The sequence below is a fragment of the Penicillium canariense genome, assembly GCF_028826845.1.
Source record: "Penicillium canariense strain IBT 26290 chromosome Unknown utg000004l_segment0_segment0, whole genome shotgun sequence".
NCBI classification, from domain to species: Eukaryota; Fungi; Ascomycota; class Eurotiomycetes; order Eurotiales; family Aspergillaceae; genus Penicillium; species Penicillium canariense.
Window position 1 is genome coordinate 2,249,074 of NW_026622731.1, and position 17,111 is coordinate 2,266,184.

At 55.6% G+C, this 17,111-nt stretch overlaps 8 protein-coding genes across 8 annotated transcripts; 1 reads left to right on the top strand and 7 right to left on the bottom strand.

The window, feature by feature from the left end:
• Positions 1-615: 615 nt before the first annotated feature.
• Positions 616-1,575, bottom strand: atfB (bZIP transcription factor atfB; the record flags this gene model as incomplete). The annotated part of the gene is made up of 1 exon (XM_056689252.1): positions 616-1,575. The coding sequence occupies one exon, from the start codon at positions 1,573-1,575 to the stop codon at positions 616-618; it is 960 nt and encodes a 319-aa protein (XP_056541681.1).
• Positions 1,576-1,795: 220 nt separating this feature from the next.
• N7482_007128 (uncharacterized protein) lies at positions 1,796-2,221 on the bottom strand (the record flags this gene model as incomplete). Its single annotated transcript, XM_056689253.1, has 1 exon — positions 1,796-2,221. One exon carries the CDS (start codon positions 2,219-2,221, stop codon positions 1,796-1,798), a length of 426 nt encoding a protein of 141 aa, XP_056541682.1.
• Positions 2,222-3,008: 787 nt separating this feature from the next.
• N7482_007129 (uncharacterized protein) lies at positions 3,009-5,214 on the bottom strand (the record flags this gene model as incomplete). Its single annotated transcript, XM_056689254.1, has 3 exons — positions 3,009-3,688; positions 3,751-4,074; positions 4,137-5,214. The coding sequence occupies 3 exons, from the start codon at positions 5,212-5,214 to the stop codon at positions 3,009-3,011; spliced, it is 2,082 nt and encodes a 693-aa protein (XP_056541683.1).
• A 579-nt stretch (positions 5,215-5,793) lies between these two features.
• On the bottom strand, positions 5,794-7,445 carry snf4 (AMP-activated serine/threonine-protein kinase regulatory subunit SNF4; the record flags this gene model as incomplete). Its single annotated transcript, XM_056689255.1, has 6 exons — positions 5,794-5,976; positions 6,036-6,145; positions 6,222-6,759; positions 6,807-7,029; positions 7,068-7,234; positions 7,296-7,445. 6 exons carry the CDS (start codon positions 7,443-7,445, stop codon positions 5,794-5,796), a joined length of 1,371 nt encoding a protein of 456 aa, XP_056541684.1.
• A 363-nt stretch (positions 7,446-7,808) lies between these two features.
• On the bottom strand, positions 7,809-9,034 carry N7482_007131 (SRR1 family protein; the record flags this gene model as incomplete). The annotated part of the gene is made up of 3 exons (XM_056689256.1): positions 7,809-7,932; positions 7,983-8,627; positions 8,694-9,034. The coding sequence occupies 3 exons, from the start codon at positions 9,032-9,034 to the stop codon at positions 7,809-7,811; spliced, it is 1,110 nt and encodes a 369-aa protein (XP_056541685.1).
• Positions 9,035-9,658: 624 nt separating this feature from the next.
• N7482_007132 (uncharacterized protein) lies at positions 9,659-11,845 on the bottom strand (the record flags this gene model as incomplete). Its single annotated transcript, XM_056689257.1, has 1 exon — positions 9,659-11,845. The coding sequence occupies one exon, from the start codon at positions 11,843-11,845 to the stop codon at positions 9,659-9,661; it is 2,187 nt and encodes a 728-aa protein (XP_056541686.1).
• A 1,422-nt stretch (positions 11,846-13,267) lies between these two features.
• Positions 13,268-15,444, bottom strand: mdv1 (uncharacterized protein; the record flags this gene model as incomplete). The annotated part of the gene is made up of 4 exons (XM_056689258.1): positions 13,268-13,543; positions 13,596-14,617; positions 14,680-15,280; positions 15,361-15,444. 4 exons carry the CDS (start codon positions 15,442-15,444, stop codon positions 13,268-13,270), a joined length of 1,983 nt encoding a protein of 660 aa, XP_056541687.1.
• A 570-nt stretch (positions 15,445-16,014) lies between these two features.
• N7482_007134 (chorismate mutase ARO7) lies at positions 16,015-17,092 on the top strand (the record flags this gene model as incomplete). The annotated part of the gene is made up of 3 exons (XM_056689259.1): positions 16,015-16,085; positions 16,296-16,947; positions 17,015-17,092. 3 exons carry the CDS (start codon positions 16,015-16,017, stop codon positions 17,090-17,092), a joined length of 801 nt encoding a protein of 266 aa, XP_056541688.1.
• Between the last annotated feature and the right edge of the window lie 19 nt (positions 17,093-17,111).

A 17,111-nucleotide genomic window follows, 5' to 3' on the forward strand; every position in this document is an offset into this window, starting at 1 on the left:
AGATATACAGCACAAGTCGCATATGCTCGCAGCTATTTGGGATATCTGGTATTTCCCAAAGATAATCCAAAAAGGGGGTTCATACAAACAACGAACCTGGTGGCTAAAAGTAGAGCGACGACAGCTAGGGTAAGAAAACCCTAGCTGGAAGGGACTTTGATAAGTTAGGTATCGTGACGTGCGTAACTGCCTTAGGTGGGGCTAAAGAAAGACGACATGCCATCCACCCAGAACCAAGAAAGAAGAGCCACCGGCCAAGTACAAAGCATTCCCCCCAATGATAAACACGAGACACAAAAGCAAAAAACCAGAAAGGACCGTCACAGCCTGCATCAGATAGAAAAACAGCTGTTCGAAAAAGTCATAAACACACGCGAGCCAACGCCAGACACCCTCCAGCCCTCGGTGGAAAAAGCCGGATCGCACTTGAGAGTACAAGGGAACAATAGACACTCAGAGATCCAGGCCGCGCTTTTGAATGACCCGATTGCCCAACCAACGCCGCGATGACAGACCTGCTGCTCCACATAGAGAAACCAAACCACACCAGCCCAACCCAGGCGACATCCCAGTCAGCTATCATAACAACACCTCACAAGGACGCGCATTGATGCGTTACACATTGATTAGGTCGTCAAAGGTATCGTCTGCCGAGAAGGCATACGAGGACTCAGAAACCAGCGAAACCTCCGAGTCCCGACGCAACTGCTGCTCGAACGCCTCCGCAGCCGCCACCGCCGCAGGCTCCAGTTGCAGCGCATCATCAAAGCCAAATGAAAGTGCCGGCGCCGTACAAGTAGCCGGGGTCGGCGTGGGCGCATCGGACGGCGACGCTGGGACATGCTCAGGCAGGTGCATGGGCGGGTCAACGGGCGCCGGTGGCGGGCCATCCGTATCGGTAATCTTCTTCACCATCTGCGCGAGATGCAGCTTGATCGGCTCGTCGCCACACTGGGCATGCTTCAGGACCTCGTTCTTCAGGCTGAGGATCTCCGAGCGCAGCCGCGCTATTTCGCTCACCAGTCGCTCCCGCTTCTCGGATTGCTCTTTGTACCGAAACTCTAGTTGCTGTGTATGCTCTTTCTTCTTCTGCCGGCACTTGCTGGCAGCGAGCCTGTTGCGCTCGAGGAACTTGGCCCGCGCAGCGGGCTGCTGGTGCCGCGGACAGTCGTCCAGATCCGGGCTCAGGCTGGCGGCGGCGGTTTGAGACTCACGGGCACGGCGGCGCTTGCTGGCCGGCTCCGCCTCGAGGCTGGAGGTGTCACGCCCGTGCTGGTCATCGTAGGGTGGAGGTGTGGGCTGGCCGTTGCGGACCTGGGCATTCTTGAGGTCGCGCTCTAGCGCGGAGCTGGCGAAGGCCGCGGCGTCGGCTTTGGTGTCCCAGCCACCGGTGCCCATGATTGGTGAAACAGGGCTGAGGCCCCAGAGTTGATCGTCGTCTGGAATTGCGAGGCCCAAGAACTCGCCTGAGAAGGTGTTGGCTGCTGCGAAGGGGGATGCGCCGATGGCGCCGATGGGATCCGCGACTGGCAAGCCGGAGGGCAGAGGCGGAGGATTCCCGTTGCGAGTGGACATGGCAAGTTCAAGTCGGGGGAGGGGCAGGCGCAGTCGCCAGGATGAAGCCAAGGAAGAGCAGATGGCAGCCGCGTCCTCTCTTGCGGAAAGTGGAAGGTGGTGTCCGTAGACTGTGGAAGCTGCAATGGGTGAAGCTGCGGAGCACCAACGAAGCTAGATGGCTACCACTAGTAGCAATAGGAATCGCGGTAGGTTTGGAGCTGTGCAACGTAGAGCTCCCTCAGGTCCAGCTTCGAGCTTCTGGTACGGGATAATAAGACGGCCCGTCAACCACAAAGTCTACGGCGTCCAGACCAGCAGGATCGCGTTCCAGGATGGGTAGGGAAAAGAGGGGAACCGCGGTCGTCAGACTGGCCGGTGCCTGAAGAAGCGAAGACAGGTGTCGGTCGACCGGCTGGAGCCACGGTCGGACAGGACTTCCAGCGGTCCAGCAGATCCGGGCGAATACCCGTCCAGAAGCTGCCGAGCGATTTGGTGGCTTGGGGTTGGTGTGAGTGGGACAGAGCCAGGGTCGAGCAAGTGTGATAGAGCCGGATGGGCTGATGGGAGTGAAAGAGTGCGGTGCCAGAGATCGTGTTGAGGACCCAGGACCGCCAAGCGAACCGCGACAAAGCCCAGAGGGAGGGTGCGGCAGGGTATAGACCATGATTTATACGTCCATTCCCAATTGGAATATTCCGGATTACAGGTTATACTTGGAAAACTGCTTAGCGGGCCCTTCCGAGGTCTAGCGGATGGGGGGAGAGCAGCCATGACAAACACCGGGGCCAAGGTCCACCCTAGCTGTTGATCGTGCAAGATACACTCGAGTGGCACTAGGGAACGAGGGAACTGGGAAGTGGAAACCTGGAATCCAAGGCCATCCCGCGTTTCTAGTGGTTTCTCGTAGCTTGGAGTGGGCTAGTTCGGTCCCAGTTGGTGTGAGGGGAAGAGAGGGGGGGTCTTTGACATCACCTCAAGAGTTACCAGGAAGTGGGCAAGGAAAGGCGGCCGATCACAAAGAAGCCTTCGAAACGGGCTGACAGGTTAACCAGCTAACGGGATCTCAAGCCGCCCAGTCGTTGGCCATCCACTTCCGGACGAGAAACAGGGTTTGGTGTGGAGACCCGCCGGGCCCTGGAAGTATACAACGTTCTAGCCCGCAAGTGATCGCGACCCGCCGATCTTGAATATATACCGTACCCGGGTGCAGGTTCTCACGGGTTAGAGGGCAGGCGGAGCAGCATGGGATATCATAATAATTAAGAGGGAGGCCGCGACTGGTGTGCTAGCTGAAAAAATAACGCCGAAACAGCTAAACCGGAACAAAGGCATCAAACCAGAAAGGTAGACCGGCAAGACAAAACAGAAGAGACAAAAGAAAAGATTCCAACACGGTAGGATGATCCCCAGTCGCCCAGTCACTCGTTCACCCATGGCCCCCATTCCCCCATTCACTCCCGTTTACTCTCGCTCGAATGGTACCCACTCGTCCACGCCCGCAGCTGGTGGCTAATGCCGCGCCAGTGCTCGACTAACATCCCCGCCACGCGCTCCTCGGCGATCTCCCGCTCCACCTCTTCTGTCACGTTCGGCTGCACAGTCTGGTCGCGCGGCCCACTCCCAGTCAACAGCGGTCCAAATACCCGTACCAGTCTGTCGGCCTTCGACATGCTTGCCACCGGTCGGACCGGAGTCCCGGCTGGCCGGGGCTCGTCCCTTTCAGTCGATTGAAGGAGTGCAGTAAGAAGCCCAAATACGGCGCAGATGAGGGCGCACTGCATCTCACTGGTCAATGCGACAATCGCGAGGGCGATGAGCCGGGTGCGGGCCGCAGTATGAACGCTTTCCGTATGGTAGATGTCCTTCAGGGTCTTGTAGAGCTGTGCAGAGCCGAGGATCCCGCCAGGCAATCCAGCCAATATCGCTTTCAGAACCCAGGCTGTACTGAGTATCGGAGTCCCTTCCTCCTCGTTCTCCCAAATGGGCATGGCAATCACGCGCATGGTCAGTGCGATCCTAGGTTCATCCTTCGCTGCTATTAGGACATGCCTTGCGAAACACTCGTACAGGCGGATAGCTTTCTTGACATTGCCCGGCTCAACAAATAAGTCGGCGGCCCGGGCACCGACTCCTGCAAAGACCCCGTGATTAGTAGGCCATGCCATGACGTTGAGGGAAACGATGAGCACCAACCAAATCTTCGCAGGTATACAACTGTTGCCACTATACTGGCTGGCAGTTGCAATGGACAGGGGGCCAGATCGGGAGGTAAGACGATGAAACTGTATCCCCCAAGGCGGGCAATCGTTTCGATAGACTTCCCCCGCAAAGAAGTCATCGGTTCAGGGCGGCGGACCAAGCTCGCGAATGTCTTCGTTCGTCGTAGCTTGGGAGCTGGCGTCGGGGTCGGGGTAGCACTTCCCAGTGTCAGGTGGGATTGCACTGGGTGAATTCGACCGAGAAATCGACGTCGGCGCTCGAGGGTATTGTCAACCACACGAGTGGGCTTCTCCTCAGCTGCAAGAAACGGTCAGATCCCGGCCTCACAAAATGCAGCTATAACAGTGCCCGCTCCTTACCTTCAGTAGTTGCAGCGTCACCAGACGGGATGAACAGCAGGGGGTTGAACTGAACTGCTCCTGTGTTGAAAGCTTCTCTCGCCCGGGTCGGGTCAAGCCGACTCATGCGGCTACTTCGACTCGACTGACTGCTGCTAGAGGGGTCTCTCAAAGCAGTCGAGGCAGGGTGGGAAGAATGAGAGTTGTGGGAACTATGTTCGCTGTGGGATTTAGCCACAGTGTGATGAGAAGTCTCAGCTTGGCTGCGTCTCTTCGATCGCTGCGTGGCCTCAGATTTTCTCTGGACCGGGTCGTCACTGCAGCGAGAGGATGTGTGTGATCGACGATGAGCATCCGCGATCTTTCCATCGGAAAAAGGGTCCGATGCCTCTGATAAATGTGTGGTCTCCCGACTATGCTTACCATAGGTCATAAAACCTTCCACAAACCAGTCCTCACCGAGCTCTTGCACGGGCAGTGGAATATGCCGAGAGGGATGCCGGCAGACAGTAATGGTGGTGTGGTTCGATTCTTCAGACTGGACGGTTCGAGCACTCACACTTCGGTTCTGCTCCTGGGCCCCTGCGTCAACGGTAGATTGCGTTTGAGAAAAAGGGTCTTCCTTGACGGGATCCGTGTTGGCATTCTCTCTGCCATCTTGCAGTCCAGTAGGTTGGAGACTCTCTGAGACACAACTCGGCCCATAGGATTTGCGGGGTCGGAGCCGATTTACAAAGGTTTTCAGGCGCTTGGAACCTTGCGGGAATCGTGAGAGCTCATTAGAGTCGTTGCTCTTGTGAGAAGGTTCGGCGGCAGCTGCGTCGTTATCTTCTGTCCGAGTCAGGTTGTCGTGGCCAGAGGACTGCTGCCCGGCACGAGTACTGGCAACGGCAGGGCGTTCGCTCGCAGCAGAATCTGTTTCGTCACTTCCAGTCTGAACCGGACTCGCATCTGCAGTTGGTGTGAGTAGTTGGAGATGGGCATCAAGCACGACTGCAGCCGACTGTGAACGGCGCAACCGAGGCCAAGTGCGACGGGGCCGACTTGTTCCGTCTGCCTCTGACTTGTGTGATCGGAAGAACGTTCGGAAAAGCGTCATGCTGGGTACTAGGCGGGATGTAACCATCAATAATGCTTTGGGGTTAAGTCATTGTAGGTGTTGAAACACGAGATACGATGAAGGTGCGAAGCCAAACAGCTTGTTCTCCGGAATGTGCCCAGCAAAAGGAAAGTGCGCTCTACTCGCTGTTTCTATGTCAGTCTGGGGTGGAGATAACCTGCGCAGCTGCTCCTGCCGCAGAAAGAGAGGCGAACGAAGAGCCATGATGATCAATAATCGGATATCTGGAGAGAAAGTGCAGAGTGGAGAATGAAGAGGAGAGGGCGACTTGTCAAGGAAATCTATTTCTGCCCAAGCGCCCAGCCTCGGTCTTTGGCACGCAAAAGAACCAAAGTATGGAGGCCATGTAATTACCTTTGTACATTCATCAGAAGCCCAAAAGTGGATCAAGATAAAGAGCTAACAGGGATGGCCAAAAATCCTCGAAGGGAGGCTCAAGGCCATGAAGCGCCAGGAGCCTTCCACGAAAATACGAACAATTAAAAAAACAAAAACGCCGGTCATGCAATAAGAGGATATGTATAAGCGCGGTCGACAGAGGCTTCCAGCCGAATAAGATCATACTTCGTCATTTTCTCCTTCGAGGAGGATGTAGTGGAGAATATCACTGAGGGTGATCACCCCCTTGAGCTTGAAGTGCTCATCCACAACCACTAAACGGTGAACTCGGGATTTGCGGATCGTGTCGAAGATCGTGTCCAGTCCGTCGTTTAGCGAGCAGGTATAAATGCCGGGGAATTCCTTGGGGCTGAGTTAGTGCGCCATCGCATAGCACATCGTTTGGGGACCGCAGGACATACCGGTGAGCGCTTCTTCAGCACCTCCCCCACGGTAAGACTCAAATCATCATAGACCCCACCGCGGATGAGCGCAATGACATCGACTGATTCGAACACATTGTAGACAACACCTAGATAGTTGACGCTCTTAGCATTGGCTGGGAACACCTTGGGATGAAAAGGAGGACCCTGGGGATATAGGCATACCCTCGGAATTCAAAATCGGCACACTAGATATGCTGCGCTCGACCAGGATGTGAATCACGTCAATGACAGGCGTGTCCATCGACGCCGTGGCGATATTGTTATATGTCCCGAGTAACAGCTCCCCCAGCGGGCGGCGCAGCTTCTGGGTGTCGTTCACATTGACGGCCACGAATTTCAGGATACGGTATTGGGTGATGACGCTGAGGACGTGGGAGCGGTCGGTCTGGCTGTCGTTCGTGACGAGGGGAATACGGCGAGCGCGGGACTCGAGCATGCGCCGGCAGGCTTCATAAAGCGGGCGTTCGGGATCAATGGAGACGGTTTCGGGCGGCGCGACACCCAGTGCCTTTTCTACCTCTGCAGGTATCCCCGTTGCGTTAGGATTTGAGTCACCGGAACAGGCTGGGGAAATCAACGAGAAGCACGCACCACGCAAGCTATCTAGCCGGAACTGGTCGATCTGGTCGAGTGCGGCCGGGTTCTGGAAATAGTATTGAATCACGTTGATGTAGTCGGAGGTGGTCAGAAGACCGGCAAACTTGGACGCTTTAGAGTCCCACAGCGGGGCTGAAACGATGCCTGTACTTCCCGATTGCCTTTCCAGTCAGCGGATGTCTCTTTCTCGAGTCTCTCGGAGGGATGGTTCGCCGGGAGGGCGTGGGGGCGCCACATGCCATTTTGGATGAGGATATTCAAGCTCTCCTTGACGGAAAGAGAGGTGTCGAAGATGATGAGGCGGAAGCTGAGGGGGAGGACGTCGTAGCTGGTGCGGACCTTGAGGAAGTTGCGAATGGCACGCTGTTCGACGCTGCATTAGTCAAGATCTGGATGTGAGCCGCCCCGAACTGGGGGAGGATTGCAATTCCAGGGGCCCCGATTATCTCCGCGGCAATCCCCAGGTTTGCTTCGTCGGTTCCCCTGGTCCCCTGGTCCCCTGATCCCCGCGCTTGTGGCCGCCAGATCTGTAGAGGGGGGTCGCGAAGAATTCCTAGGGACTCAAGTTGGGAGGGGTGCTGGACAAAAACGCTTTGGGGGGGCAACCGATTGAGAAAAGAAAAGGAGCGGGCGACTCACCAGGCCTTGTCGCTCTTCCCGATCGATTGGTCTCTCGGAGTGGGAGGCCATTGGAGGGCGAAGGTACGAGGATGGCTGCACGAAAGGCGCGTGACCGAGGGAGGAGAAGGTCCCGGGAAGGTGAGGCCCAGTGTCTTCCGCCTTCGTCATGTTCGGTGGGGTAGGTGGAGATCTACAGGTCGGAGGGTTACAAAGAAGGGAGAGGAAGAGAAGGGAGTGAAAGGAAAGGGGAGGAGAAGACAGAAGACAGATGAAAGTGATCTGCTATCGCCAACATCCACAACTATATTCTTCTGAACCCCTCCTCTTGCCTCTGATACGAACGGTGTGGCAGCCGCATCCTCCCCAACTCGGCCATTTCCCCACCTTCGACCGGGAGTCGCGGCCCGATTTTCCAGGCCATAATATAAATTACTTCCATACCTCGAGTTTGCAACGACCGAATCGAACTGAGAAAAGTAGACTCCCCGGAACCCTTTTCAGTCTGAATTAATCTCCAATTAATCTCCTAGCTTATCCTTGGTGCCGTCGAATATACATCACCGTCCGGCAGAAATTCGGGTCGTCCTCAGCCCCAAAGTCAAACAGCTCATAGCCCTCAAGCATCGCCCGCACTCGGGGCGAACTCGGATCTGTACTATGCTGGTGATCAGCCCGAGTCTACGCAGACAGGCAAGAAATGCTCACCTGGAAGTCTTCCCCTCTTGATCGGCATCTTCAAACCCGACCCGCTCCCATATGATAATACCCGGCCGAGCAATGTCAGCCACAATCTCCTTGACGGGCACATTAGGGGCCACCGAGAACACAACCGACTGATCGTCGATTTCGAGCCATGCCTGGGGGTCATCGATCACCTGAATATTGTGTGCCCGCAAAACCTCTTTGTCAACCGACCGATAGCCGGGATCTTGGGCGTAGCATGTCACCTCTGTCCCATCTCGCTCGGCCAGCCAGTTCCGCAGCGTGAGCAGCAATGCGTGCTGGATATACGACCGCGGACAATCATCGACGCGAATGGACATGGCACTCAAGGCAAGTCCCACGACTTTGGTGATCCGATGGGTCGCCGCATGCCGGTGAAGAACCTGCTTGAGCTGCTGGCACACCTCGGTCTCTTGCCAATCTTGGAAATGGCCCTGGAACGCCTGGGCGACCTCTTCACGGGGCTGGGTGGGCCAGTGAACCACGGGCTCGTTGCTGCCTGCCTTGAATTCCAGGGACGGATGCTGGATCGTGAGGCTACAGAATGGCGGGCGGCCCGGCAGGCCGGTCCACCAGAGGCGGTGCTTCAGATGAGCTCGACAGTCGTACGAGATGACCGGATCGAGCCTGCTCATCGTGATCCGCCTCGGCTAGCACCACAGCGACTGCAGGTAGATAGAAAGAGGGACATACAGTAAATATTCAAGTGAGACACCGTCCGCACTCGTCCTCTTTTTGATTTCCCCAGTCTTGCTCACAAACTCGACTGTCGCCCCGTCCACGCCTTTAACGTAGATCAACTCACCCCGAGCCGGCTTGCGTTGGCACTGCTCAAAGACAGCGCGAATCATTTCCTTGGAGAAGAAAGGGACTCCTGATTCATAGAGATAGTCGATGTGACCCTGGGCTTCTTCCATGGTTTGGGGTTTGTAAGGAGGCGCCTCAGACCAGCGAAAAGAACCACCGAAGTAGTCATTGCTGGTGTTGACATCCACAGTATGGATTTGGTAGTTTGCGGGGCCGTCAGACGCCATAAATTTAGAATCTGCAGAAGTAGGGAATGTATGTAGATTCAGTCGAACTCGTTCGATGTCTTCTGTTGGGTTCTCACGTTGGCGGGGGCGTATCACATCATTTGCTCCTATCACATCGGGCGTGGCCCGGCCAGTGCGCGCGGCTACAGGGGCTTTTGATTTCCTTTGCTGTAGCCATGATTCTCCTTCCTAGTATTACGTTTAACCTTTGAACTAAACTCTAAGCAGTCAAGCGAGCTTCTTGGTCTGACTATCGACTTGAGCAATGAACCCAACACGACTAAGGGGACCTCTCTATATCAATAGAAGTTCAGCGAGGCCCCCTACAGCGAACGAAGATGAAGTGACAATTAACTTGATTGCAAATTTACTAGCCCAAGTTCCTCGAACGCCGTCATCAACGCCATGCAACGCGCTAAATGCAAGGTATCACCGCAGAGCAGAAGACCCGGGAGAAGCAAGAAATGAACGAACTCCCCATCTTCCAAACCCAGCCTGAACAAATAGATGAGAAATCGTAAATAAAAGCCCCGCATGGAAGGAAAGGAACCACGAAGAGGCCGGAAAAAAAGCAGGACCTTCGCGGACGCAGAAGCGGAAATTTATCTATACCCGGACCCAAACTCAACGATGCCCATGCAGCTTGAGACGGTAGATGCAGGTATGATTTGAGCCCCAATTCGACTTCATCCGGAACACCACCCGATCCACGCGAAGATTCGGGATGTCCATGGTGCCGGTGAGCGAGAAAGACTGTATATGATTTTCGTCGCCGACGACGTATCTCATCTGGCCGATACGGTAGAAATGATAGCCAAGATTGGGATCATCCGAGTACTCGCTCTCGCGCTCGCCACGGTTGGCTCTGCGCAGGGTCTCCATCACCACTTCGTGAAGGGTCTTCTCGGTCACCGGGTAGAGGTGGTCCTCCTTGTTGGTGTGGGGTGTCAGTCCACCTTGGGCCACGGGCCGGAGTCGGGGTGGGATTGACGGTGCTGGTGGAATGGAATTCCAGGGGAGGAAGACTTTCCAATAGCTGGGCACTTTCAAGTCCGCATCGGTGGGGAAAATCCCAAAATGAGCCCAGATTTCGATATCCTTGGGGGCGGCCCAAGGGTCAAGAGTCGCGCCGAGGGGGATATGTTCAACGACAAGCTCTTCTGGGACGATGGGGTACTGCAGAAGCACGGAGAGCTGGGAGACGCCGTTGCGAGGGGTGCTGCACCAGCAGTCCCCGACGTCTTGCCAGGGCGTCAGAGCAGCCATGGGGCCCAAGGGGGCCCGCACACCAGCCTTGCGGCCAAACATGGCAACGAAGGGACGCTTGTACCACGACTGCTTGCGGCCGGCAGTTGGGGCAGTGTTGTGTGGCCGAGGGTCAACAAGAGCCCCCATTCCCGGCGACAGAAAATTAACTTTGTGGACCGGCTTAGCAACCACGCCGGGAATCACGCCGGGATCTGCGATGTAGGTAGGGCGTGGAAGGTTGCTATAGTCGGAGCGTATCGAGATCAGTTCGCGCGACATGGATGACACTTGCGAGTTCACCTTGTTCAACTGGCTTCGAAGGCTGTTGAAGGCTGCAGAGTCGGTCATATTAGATGAGAAGTCCATTGAAGAATCGTTGAATTGGAAGGACCAGCGGATCCTCTCAACGATGTCGCTCTGGAGGATCTCATGCCGGAACAGGAAAGCAAAGACAAGGCCCAGTGACATGAGTAGGGCAACAGTTGCTCGAATCCAGTTGTCTTTTTTGATGCCGCGCATACCTCGCGTTGATGACTTAGATGGTGACCGCCGTTGAACTAGATCCTTCCCGGAGGAGGCTGAGGGAGTAGGACTCGTTGAGACGTCCCTAGAGCGAAAGAACTGCGGGATGATGGTCCGCGCCGGCGCGGTCCACGACTGTGAAGCCTGCGCAGAAGCAGCCTCGAGTACTGGTGCGGTCTCTTTTGCCAGTTCCGGAATTGGCTCTTCTTCTGCTTCCTCCTCCTCCTCCTCCTCCTCCTCCTCCTCCTCAATCGTCTCCTGGACAATGGCTAGGCCTGAAGGGCGTCGGGGAGGCTTGGTGATATTTTGACCGTGGGGTTCCCCGCGATATTTGCTTGGTCTCGTTCGTTGCAAGTCGTCTTCATGGATATCACGCTCTAGATTCCAAGACACCTCAGAGGCATTGTCAACCGAGCTGTGACGATCCGGTGTGCTCTGCACAACATCATCATTATTGTGATCTCCAGGTCGCTGCAGCGGCGAGGGATAGATTGGCTCGTTTGACATTACTGACAGGTGGCGGGGTAGAGGCGGCTCAGCATCGGGACTGGAGTCTGTGGATACTGGTTGAGGGACAGGGGGTGGCGGCGTAGCATCAGACCGCTGGGTATTATCATCTCCGGCCGGCGTTGCATCGCGCAGCGACTGCATAAGCTGATTCTGATCCGGGGTCGGCTCCCGTTTGGACTGTCGGGGAGTTGGAGCAAAGTTCTTGGCAGTAGTTCGTCGTGCACGAGTCTTGGGGCGCTCAGTGATGCCTGGTCCGATCCTCCCAGAAGGAGGGCTGGCGGATCGTGTCTGTGCCATATCAAGACCAGCGTTAATTCTCTTAGCCATTCGACTAGCATCCATAGCAGGCTGCAAAGCCATCTTTCGAGGGAGGCCTGTGCCTGATGTAGCGCCATAATTCCATGAATTTGCAATGGGAACCGCGGGCAGAGTTGGCCCTGGCACTAGATCCAGTAAAGTCTCAACGGCATCGTCATCTTCTGGCTCAATGGCATAGCCTTTCTGACGGCGACGTGTACGTCTGACGGACATCTAAGTGAAGTGTGTTAGTTTCGATGCTCCTCGAGGACTTCCAACCTGAGCTTTGAACTAGAGGGAGCCAGCTTCATGGGAAAGAGTAGGAACGTAAAAGGACCAAGAAGGAAAACATGCAAGGAGGTATACGAAAAGGTGATCTGAGCGATCTGGGAACAGCAAGATCTGGCAAGCAACATAGACCACCAGGCGCTTGCTAGTGGGGGGGAACCTGCTCGAGGATATCCACAAACTCGATCAAGGCAGATGTAACACACAATCGTCCAAGGAAGCCAGTATGCATGCTCGGATCAAATAGCAGGGAAACAACACAGAATCAAACACGTACCTTCCGCAGTCACGGAGTGACGATCACTGGAATATCCCACACTGGAGACGGAGAGTGATTCTGTGTGAAATGCCGAGACAAAGGATCTAGAAGCATGGAGTTGTGAGATACAGGCCCAATTGGGTTTGTACATGTTGAGATCCTGGGTGGGGAGGTATAGCCTCCAGAGGGGGGCTCCGAAAGGCACCACTCTCGAGGATGGGTGTCAAGGGAACGCCGGGATACGGGGTGCCCGGGAGTTGGAAGTGACGGAAGTTCATCGGCACTTACAGATAATGGAGAATAAAATGTCCAAGTTCAGTTCAACGCGCAGCCGTTGTAGGGTTTATCTGTAGATCGCGACCCCAGACTGGCAGAGAGCGAGACGCGCAGACACGCGACGGAACGTGACTGCGGCTCGCGGGCTAAAGGGGTGTGGAGCCCGCAACTGGACGATGATCGCAGGAGCCAAGACGCTGTACTGCCACACTGCACAGTAATAATTTCGACCGATCTTCTCGAGCGCAGAACTGGAGCAAAAGACGTAAGAAGTGGGAGGGGAAGAAGAGTTCGGGTGGAACGGCGACCCAGCCAGTTGGAGTTGCGAAGAATCTCGGCCTCGACGCGGCAAGCGGGCTCAAGACTCTCTTTTAATTTTCCCTCGTCGACCTCTTTGTCCCTCGCCACAAACTCTACGCCTTCTTCCTAATCCAACGATTCCTTTGCTTCTCCAGTCTGCGGGCAGTGGGTTCAGACTGCTTATTTTACGTTTCTTTATGATTTACGAAGAAGCGCGGTGGCGTCTTGGCAACTTCGAACCTTGACTGTCGAGTGTCAAGTCGTGAAAGAAATGAACGAGGTCCAATGGGTTTGATTGGGGTGCAACATGCTACTGTACGTATAGAATAAGGGCAGTTGATATCATGGTCCTGCCACTCCAAGTGCGCCAGCTCGCTACATTCCGACGCTCTAGACATGGGGTGTAATACTATACAACGGGCGCAGAGGACAAAGGGGGAGGAGAGCGAGGACAAGCCCCCAGCAAGAGTGCACAAAGGAGGTGCAGGAGAAGGGGAAGGTTACCGTCGGCGCTAGACCAAGCATTCGGTGCTTTAACAGGTCCAGGCGGCCATGGTGCCGTCTTTACGCCCCTCAACGAGGTACCCGTCCTTAAGGCGCACGCGCTCAACCGTCGCGGGGAATGGTCCGTCGTCGGCAGTTCCAACGCCGGCGCCGCAGTCCCAATGGTGGCCATCGGCCTTGTCGTAGACCTTGACCACACTATCGCCGGCGGCGGCCACAATGCGCTTGGAGTCGAACATCATGCTGGTGATGGGCCTGTCGTAGGCGTAGGCATCATATATGGAGCCGGTACGCAGATCCCAAATCTGTTTCCGAGTTAGATGGTTCGTTTGCGCCAGAATTGAGACTGAAGCTTACCCGAATACTGCGGTCAAGACTGCCCGTCACCAGATGCATGTCATCAAATTGCAGGCAGGTGACGGGCCCGGTGTGGCCCACTAGACTGCGATGTACTTGGCCACTACGAAGATCCCATAGACGGACCATGCCATCCGCGGTTCCGCAAGCCAGAGCGGCATCGAAGCATTGCACGGCCCCCACAAAGTCGGCAGAGGCGTCTGGAAGACGACCAGACGGGCGCCAGTTTCCATCTCCAGACATGGACGAAGAGGACTGAGTTGCCGCCCAGAGAATGTCCAATGTCTGAACACAGCGTCCCTTGTTCAGATCCCATTGTCGTAGGGTCTTGTCTGCGGATCCAGAGATGAGCGTGTCGCCCTTGAAGTGCAGAGCAGTCACCTCATCAACATGCGCCTCCAGCGAGAAGACATGGCAGTCCTCCAAGTTTGAAGATGGTGGCATTTGCGAGGAATGTTCATCTGCGTCATCTTGCCCGTCACGCTCGTGCTTGTTTAAACGGTTATCGCGACTCGCGGGCCGAGCACGACTCAAATCCCATAGCCGAACGGACGCATCCATGGATCCCGTCGCGACGATGTTGTCTTCCACTTGCAAGCATCGGACCGAGGCATGGTGTCCCTCTAACAATCCTAGACAGCGGCCAACATTCATATCCCAAACCCGCACCGTATCGTCCAGCGCTGCGCTGACCATAGTGCCGAACGGATAGTCGAAATCAATGGCCGTGACCATATCAGTGTGTGCTTCGATCTCTTTAATCAGGGATCCTGGCGCGAAGTGTTCATGGAGGATCGGCATCGACCGTTTACGGATAGATCGGTGTCGTAGACTTTTCGGGGACGAGCTCGGCAGTCTCTCATATATCGATTCGGACATAAACGACGCATCCATGGCAGGATCACCGGACGATACAATGGAGTCGTCCTGGGCTTCGGAAGATTGGGGGGTTTCGGCCGCAGCAGATGTCTCAAGTGTCTCGTCTCCCTGTAGATCCTCCAGCTTATTATCGAGTTCCGTAACTGTATGGCTCATGTTAGAAGGGCTCGCTCTCTCATCAATGTGTCAGATGGGCTCAACCCACGTTCCACTTCCATTGCCGCTTCGTCCATCTCTAACCCGGCTAGTCGATCGAGCACAATCTGGCGCATTTTGTGCAAATTGGCGATCTTATTGTCGATCTCGTGTATTTCGGCACTGCACATGTTCTTTCGGACACCCATCATATCCAACCGGCGACCCAGTGCGTCCCGTTCTTCCTTCAGTCCAGCAGGGCCTGCTGTTAAACCCCCGCTCTTCTGACTGTCCCTCAAAGCCTTCTGGGTCTTGGAGCCGCGCCTCCGGTGTTTCTTATGTCCATGTTCTTCTTCAGGGAGAGACGCCTGGAAGCCTTGGAAGAGGGAGTAGGAGCTGGAATCTTCGGGGATGTTGGCGAGAAGGTCGTCCGGAAGGGAGGAAAGGGCACGCGACTGGATTTCGGTGGTCGACAGCTTGGATCGTACCAGATCGGTCGCGGTGGTCTGGGTTAAGGAAAAGAGCTTCCGCTGCGCCGACGGCCGGCGCAGCTCGCGGTGGATGCCGCTCATCGCATTGTGATAATGGGCGCCGTGGGTCTGGTCGGTCGGTCCGATCAAGTGCCCTGCGGTTGACGTGACCTTTCGCCCAAATGCCTCGAGATGCCGTGTCTATCATCATGGCGCGGCCGGTTAGCGGGCGCGGGTCGAGGGAGAGGGGTTTGGCATGGGAAGTGCCGGAAAAAGCTTACTGTCAGGCCGGTGCCTAAGAGGCCATCGCCCTCGACAATATCTGAGAGGCCGGATGGCGAGTCATCGCGGCGGTGGTTCTCCATGCCCGGAGATAGTCTTGGGGGCTCAACCAAAACCCATACGCGGTTGGAGAAACGGAGGGTTCGGAGGTTGCAAGAGAGAGAATCGTCATGTGTCCACGCGATGAATTACCGCGTTCCCCGGGTACGCCTAGTACCGTACTTTTACGACAGGTTGAGACCAGAATGGACCTCAGTCGACGAGTCAGTTGGAGCCCTAGTTTCTGCACCTGAATCTAAATGCTAGCGAGGATACTACAAGGTTGCCCCTTTTGCTGATTTTGTACCGGTACCTAGTTGGTACGGGTGTGCTCGTCATCCCCATCCGCTGAGCTCGGTACAGGCCGAGTACCGAATACCCGATGGAGGCGCAACAAACGGCATAGCAGAGATTCACCGATGGAATTACTCGGATAATTGAATACGACGAATACGCCGCAGGTAGTTTGATCCCAATAGGATGAAGGAACAGAGCTTCTGGCTTCCCCCGTGTCACATTAATAGGACCGGTGGGCTGGGGCTCCGTCCGAGAAAGCGACTCCGACTTCGCAGGCCGAACAGTCACTTCTTCTTCTCCCAACTCACCACCCCGCCATGGACACTGCCATTGATCTGTCCGATGCCTCCAAGGCATTGGACCTTGCCAACATCCGTTTCCAGCTGATGTGAGTACTCTCAATTTGTCTTCAGTACCCCAGTCAATCTCCCTTCCATTCCTTCTATTCCCCGCGCCCCGCGGCAACACACGCACGCCACAAAACTTTCCACCACCACCACCACAAACAGCTATAATCCTCCTCTGCTCCCTGCTGTACACCACTGCGCACCATCACCGAGTCGTCATGTGAACCGCTGCTAATATTCCAGGTCTTCAGCCGCCTGGAGGACACAATCACCTTCCATCTGATCGAACGGGTTCAATTCCCGCTCAACAAAACCATCTATGTCCCCGGCGGCGTCAAAATCCCCAACAGCGAGCATAGTCTGATGGACTACCTGCTGCGCGAGCAGGAACGGTTACAGTCGCGCGTGCGCCGCTACCAATCACCCGACGAATACCCCTTCTTCCCCGATGTGCTCGAAGAACCGATTCTGCAGCCTCTATCCTACCCACACATCCTACACGAGAACGATGTGAACGTCAACGACGTGATCAAGGAGCGGTACATCAAGGAGATCCTTCCCGCGGTCTGCCCGCAGTTCGGTCGGGAGGATCGTGGCGAGACACAGGAGAATTACGGCTCGGCCGCGACGTGCGATGTCTCCTGCTTGCAGGCGCTGTCGCGCCGCATTCATTTTGGCAAGCTCGTTGCCGAGTCCAAGTTCCAGAAAGACCCGGAGACTTTCGTGCGCTTGATCCGTTCGGGGGACCGTGAGGGTATTGATGCTGCCATCACAAATGCTCAAGTTGAGAAGAAGGTTCTGGAGCGTCTAGGCCTTAAGGCTAAGACATACGGCACCGATCCTGCTTTCCCCGACGAGAAGGGTTCCAAGATCAACATTGATGCTGTGGTAGCTATGTATAAGGTAGGGAGAGAATTCCTTCGGCTGGGAAGCTTTGGAGCCACATGTCGCTAACTCCTCTCAACTACAGGAATGTGTTATCCCACTGACCAAGGTGGTCGAAGTCGAATACCTCATGCAGCGCCTGAAGGGCACTCAATGGGAGTGAAGAGGGCTTATCATGAAGT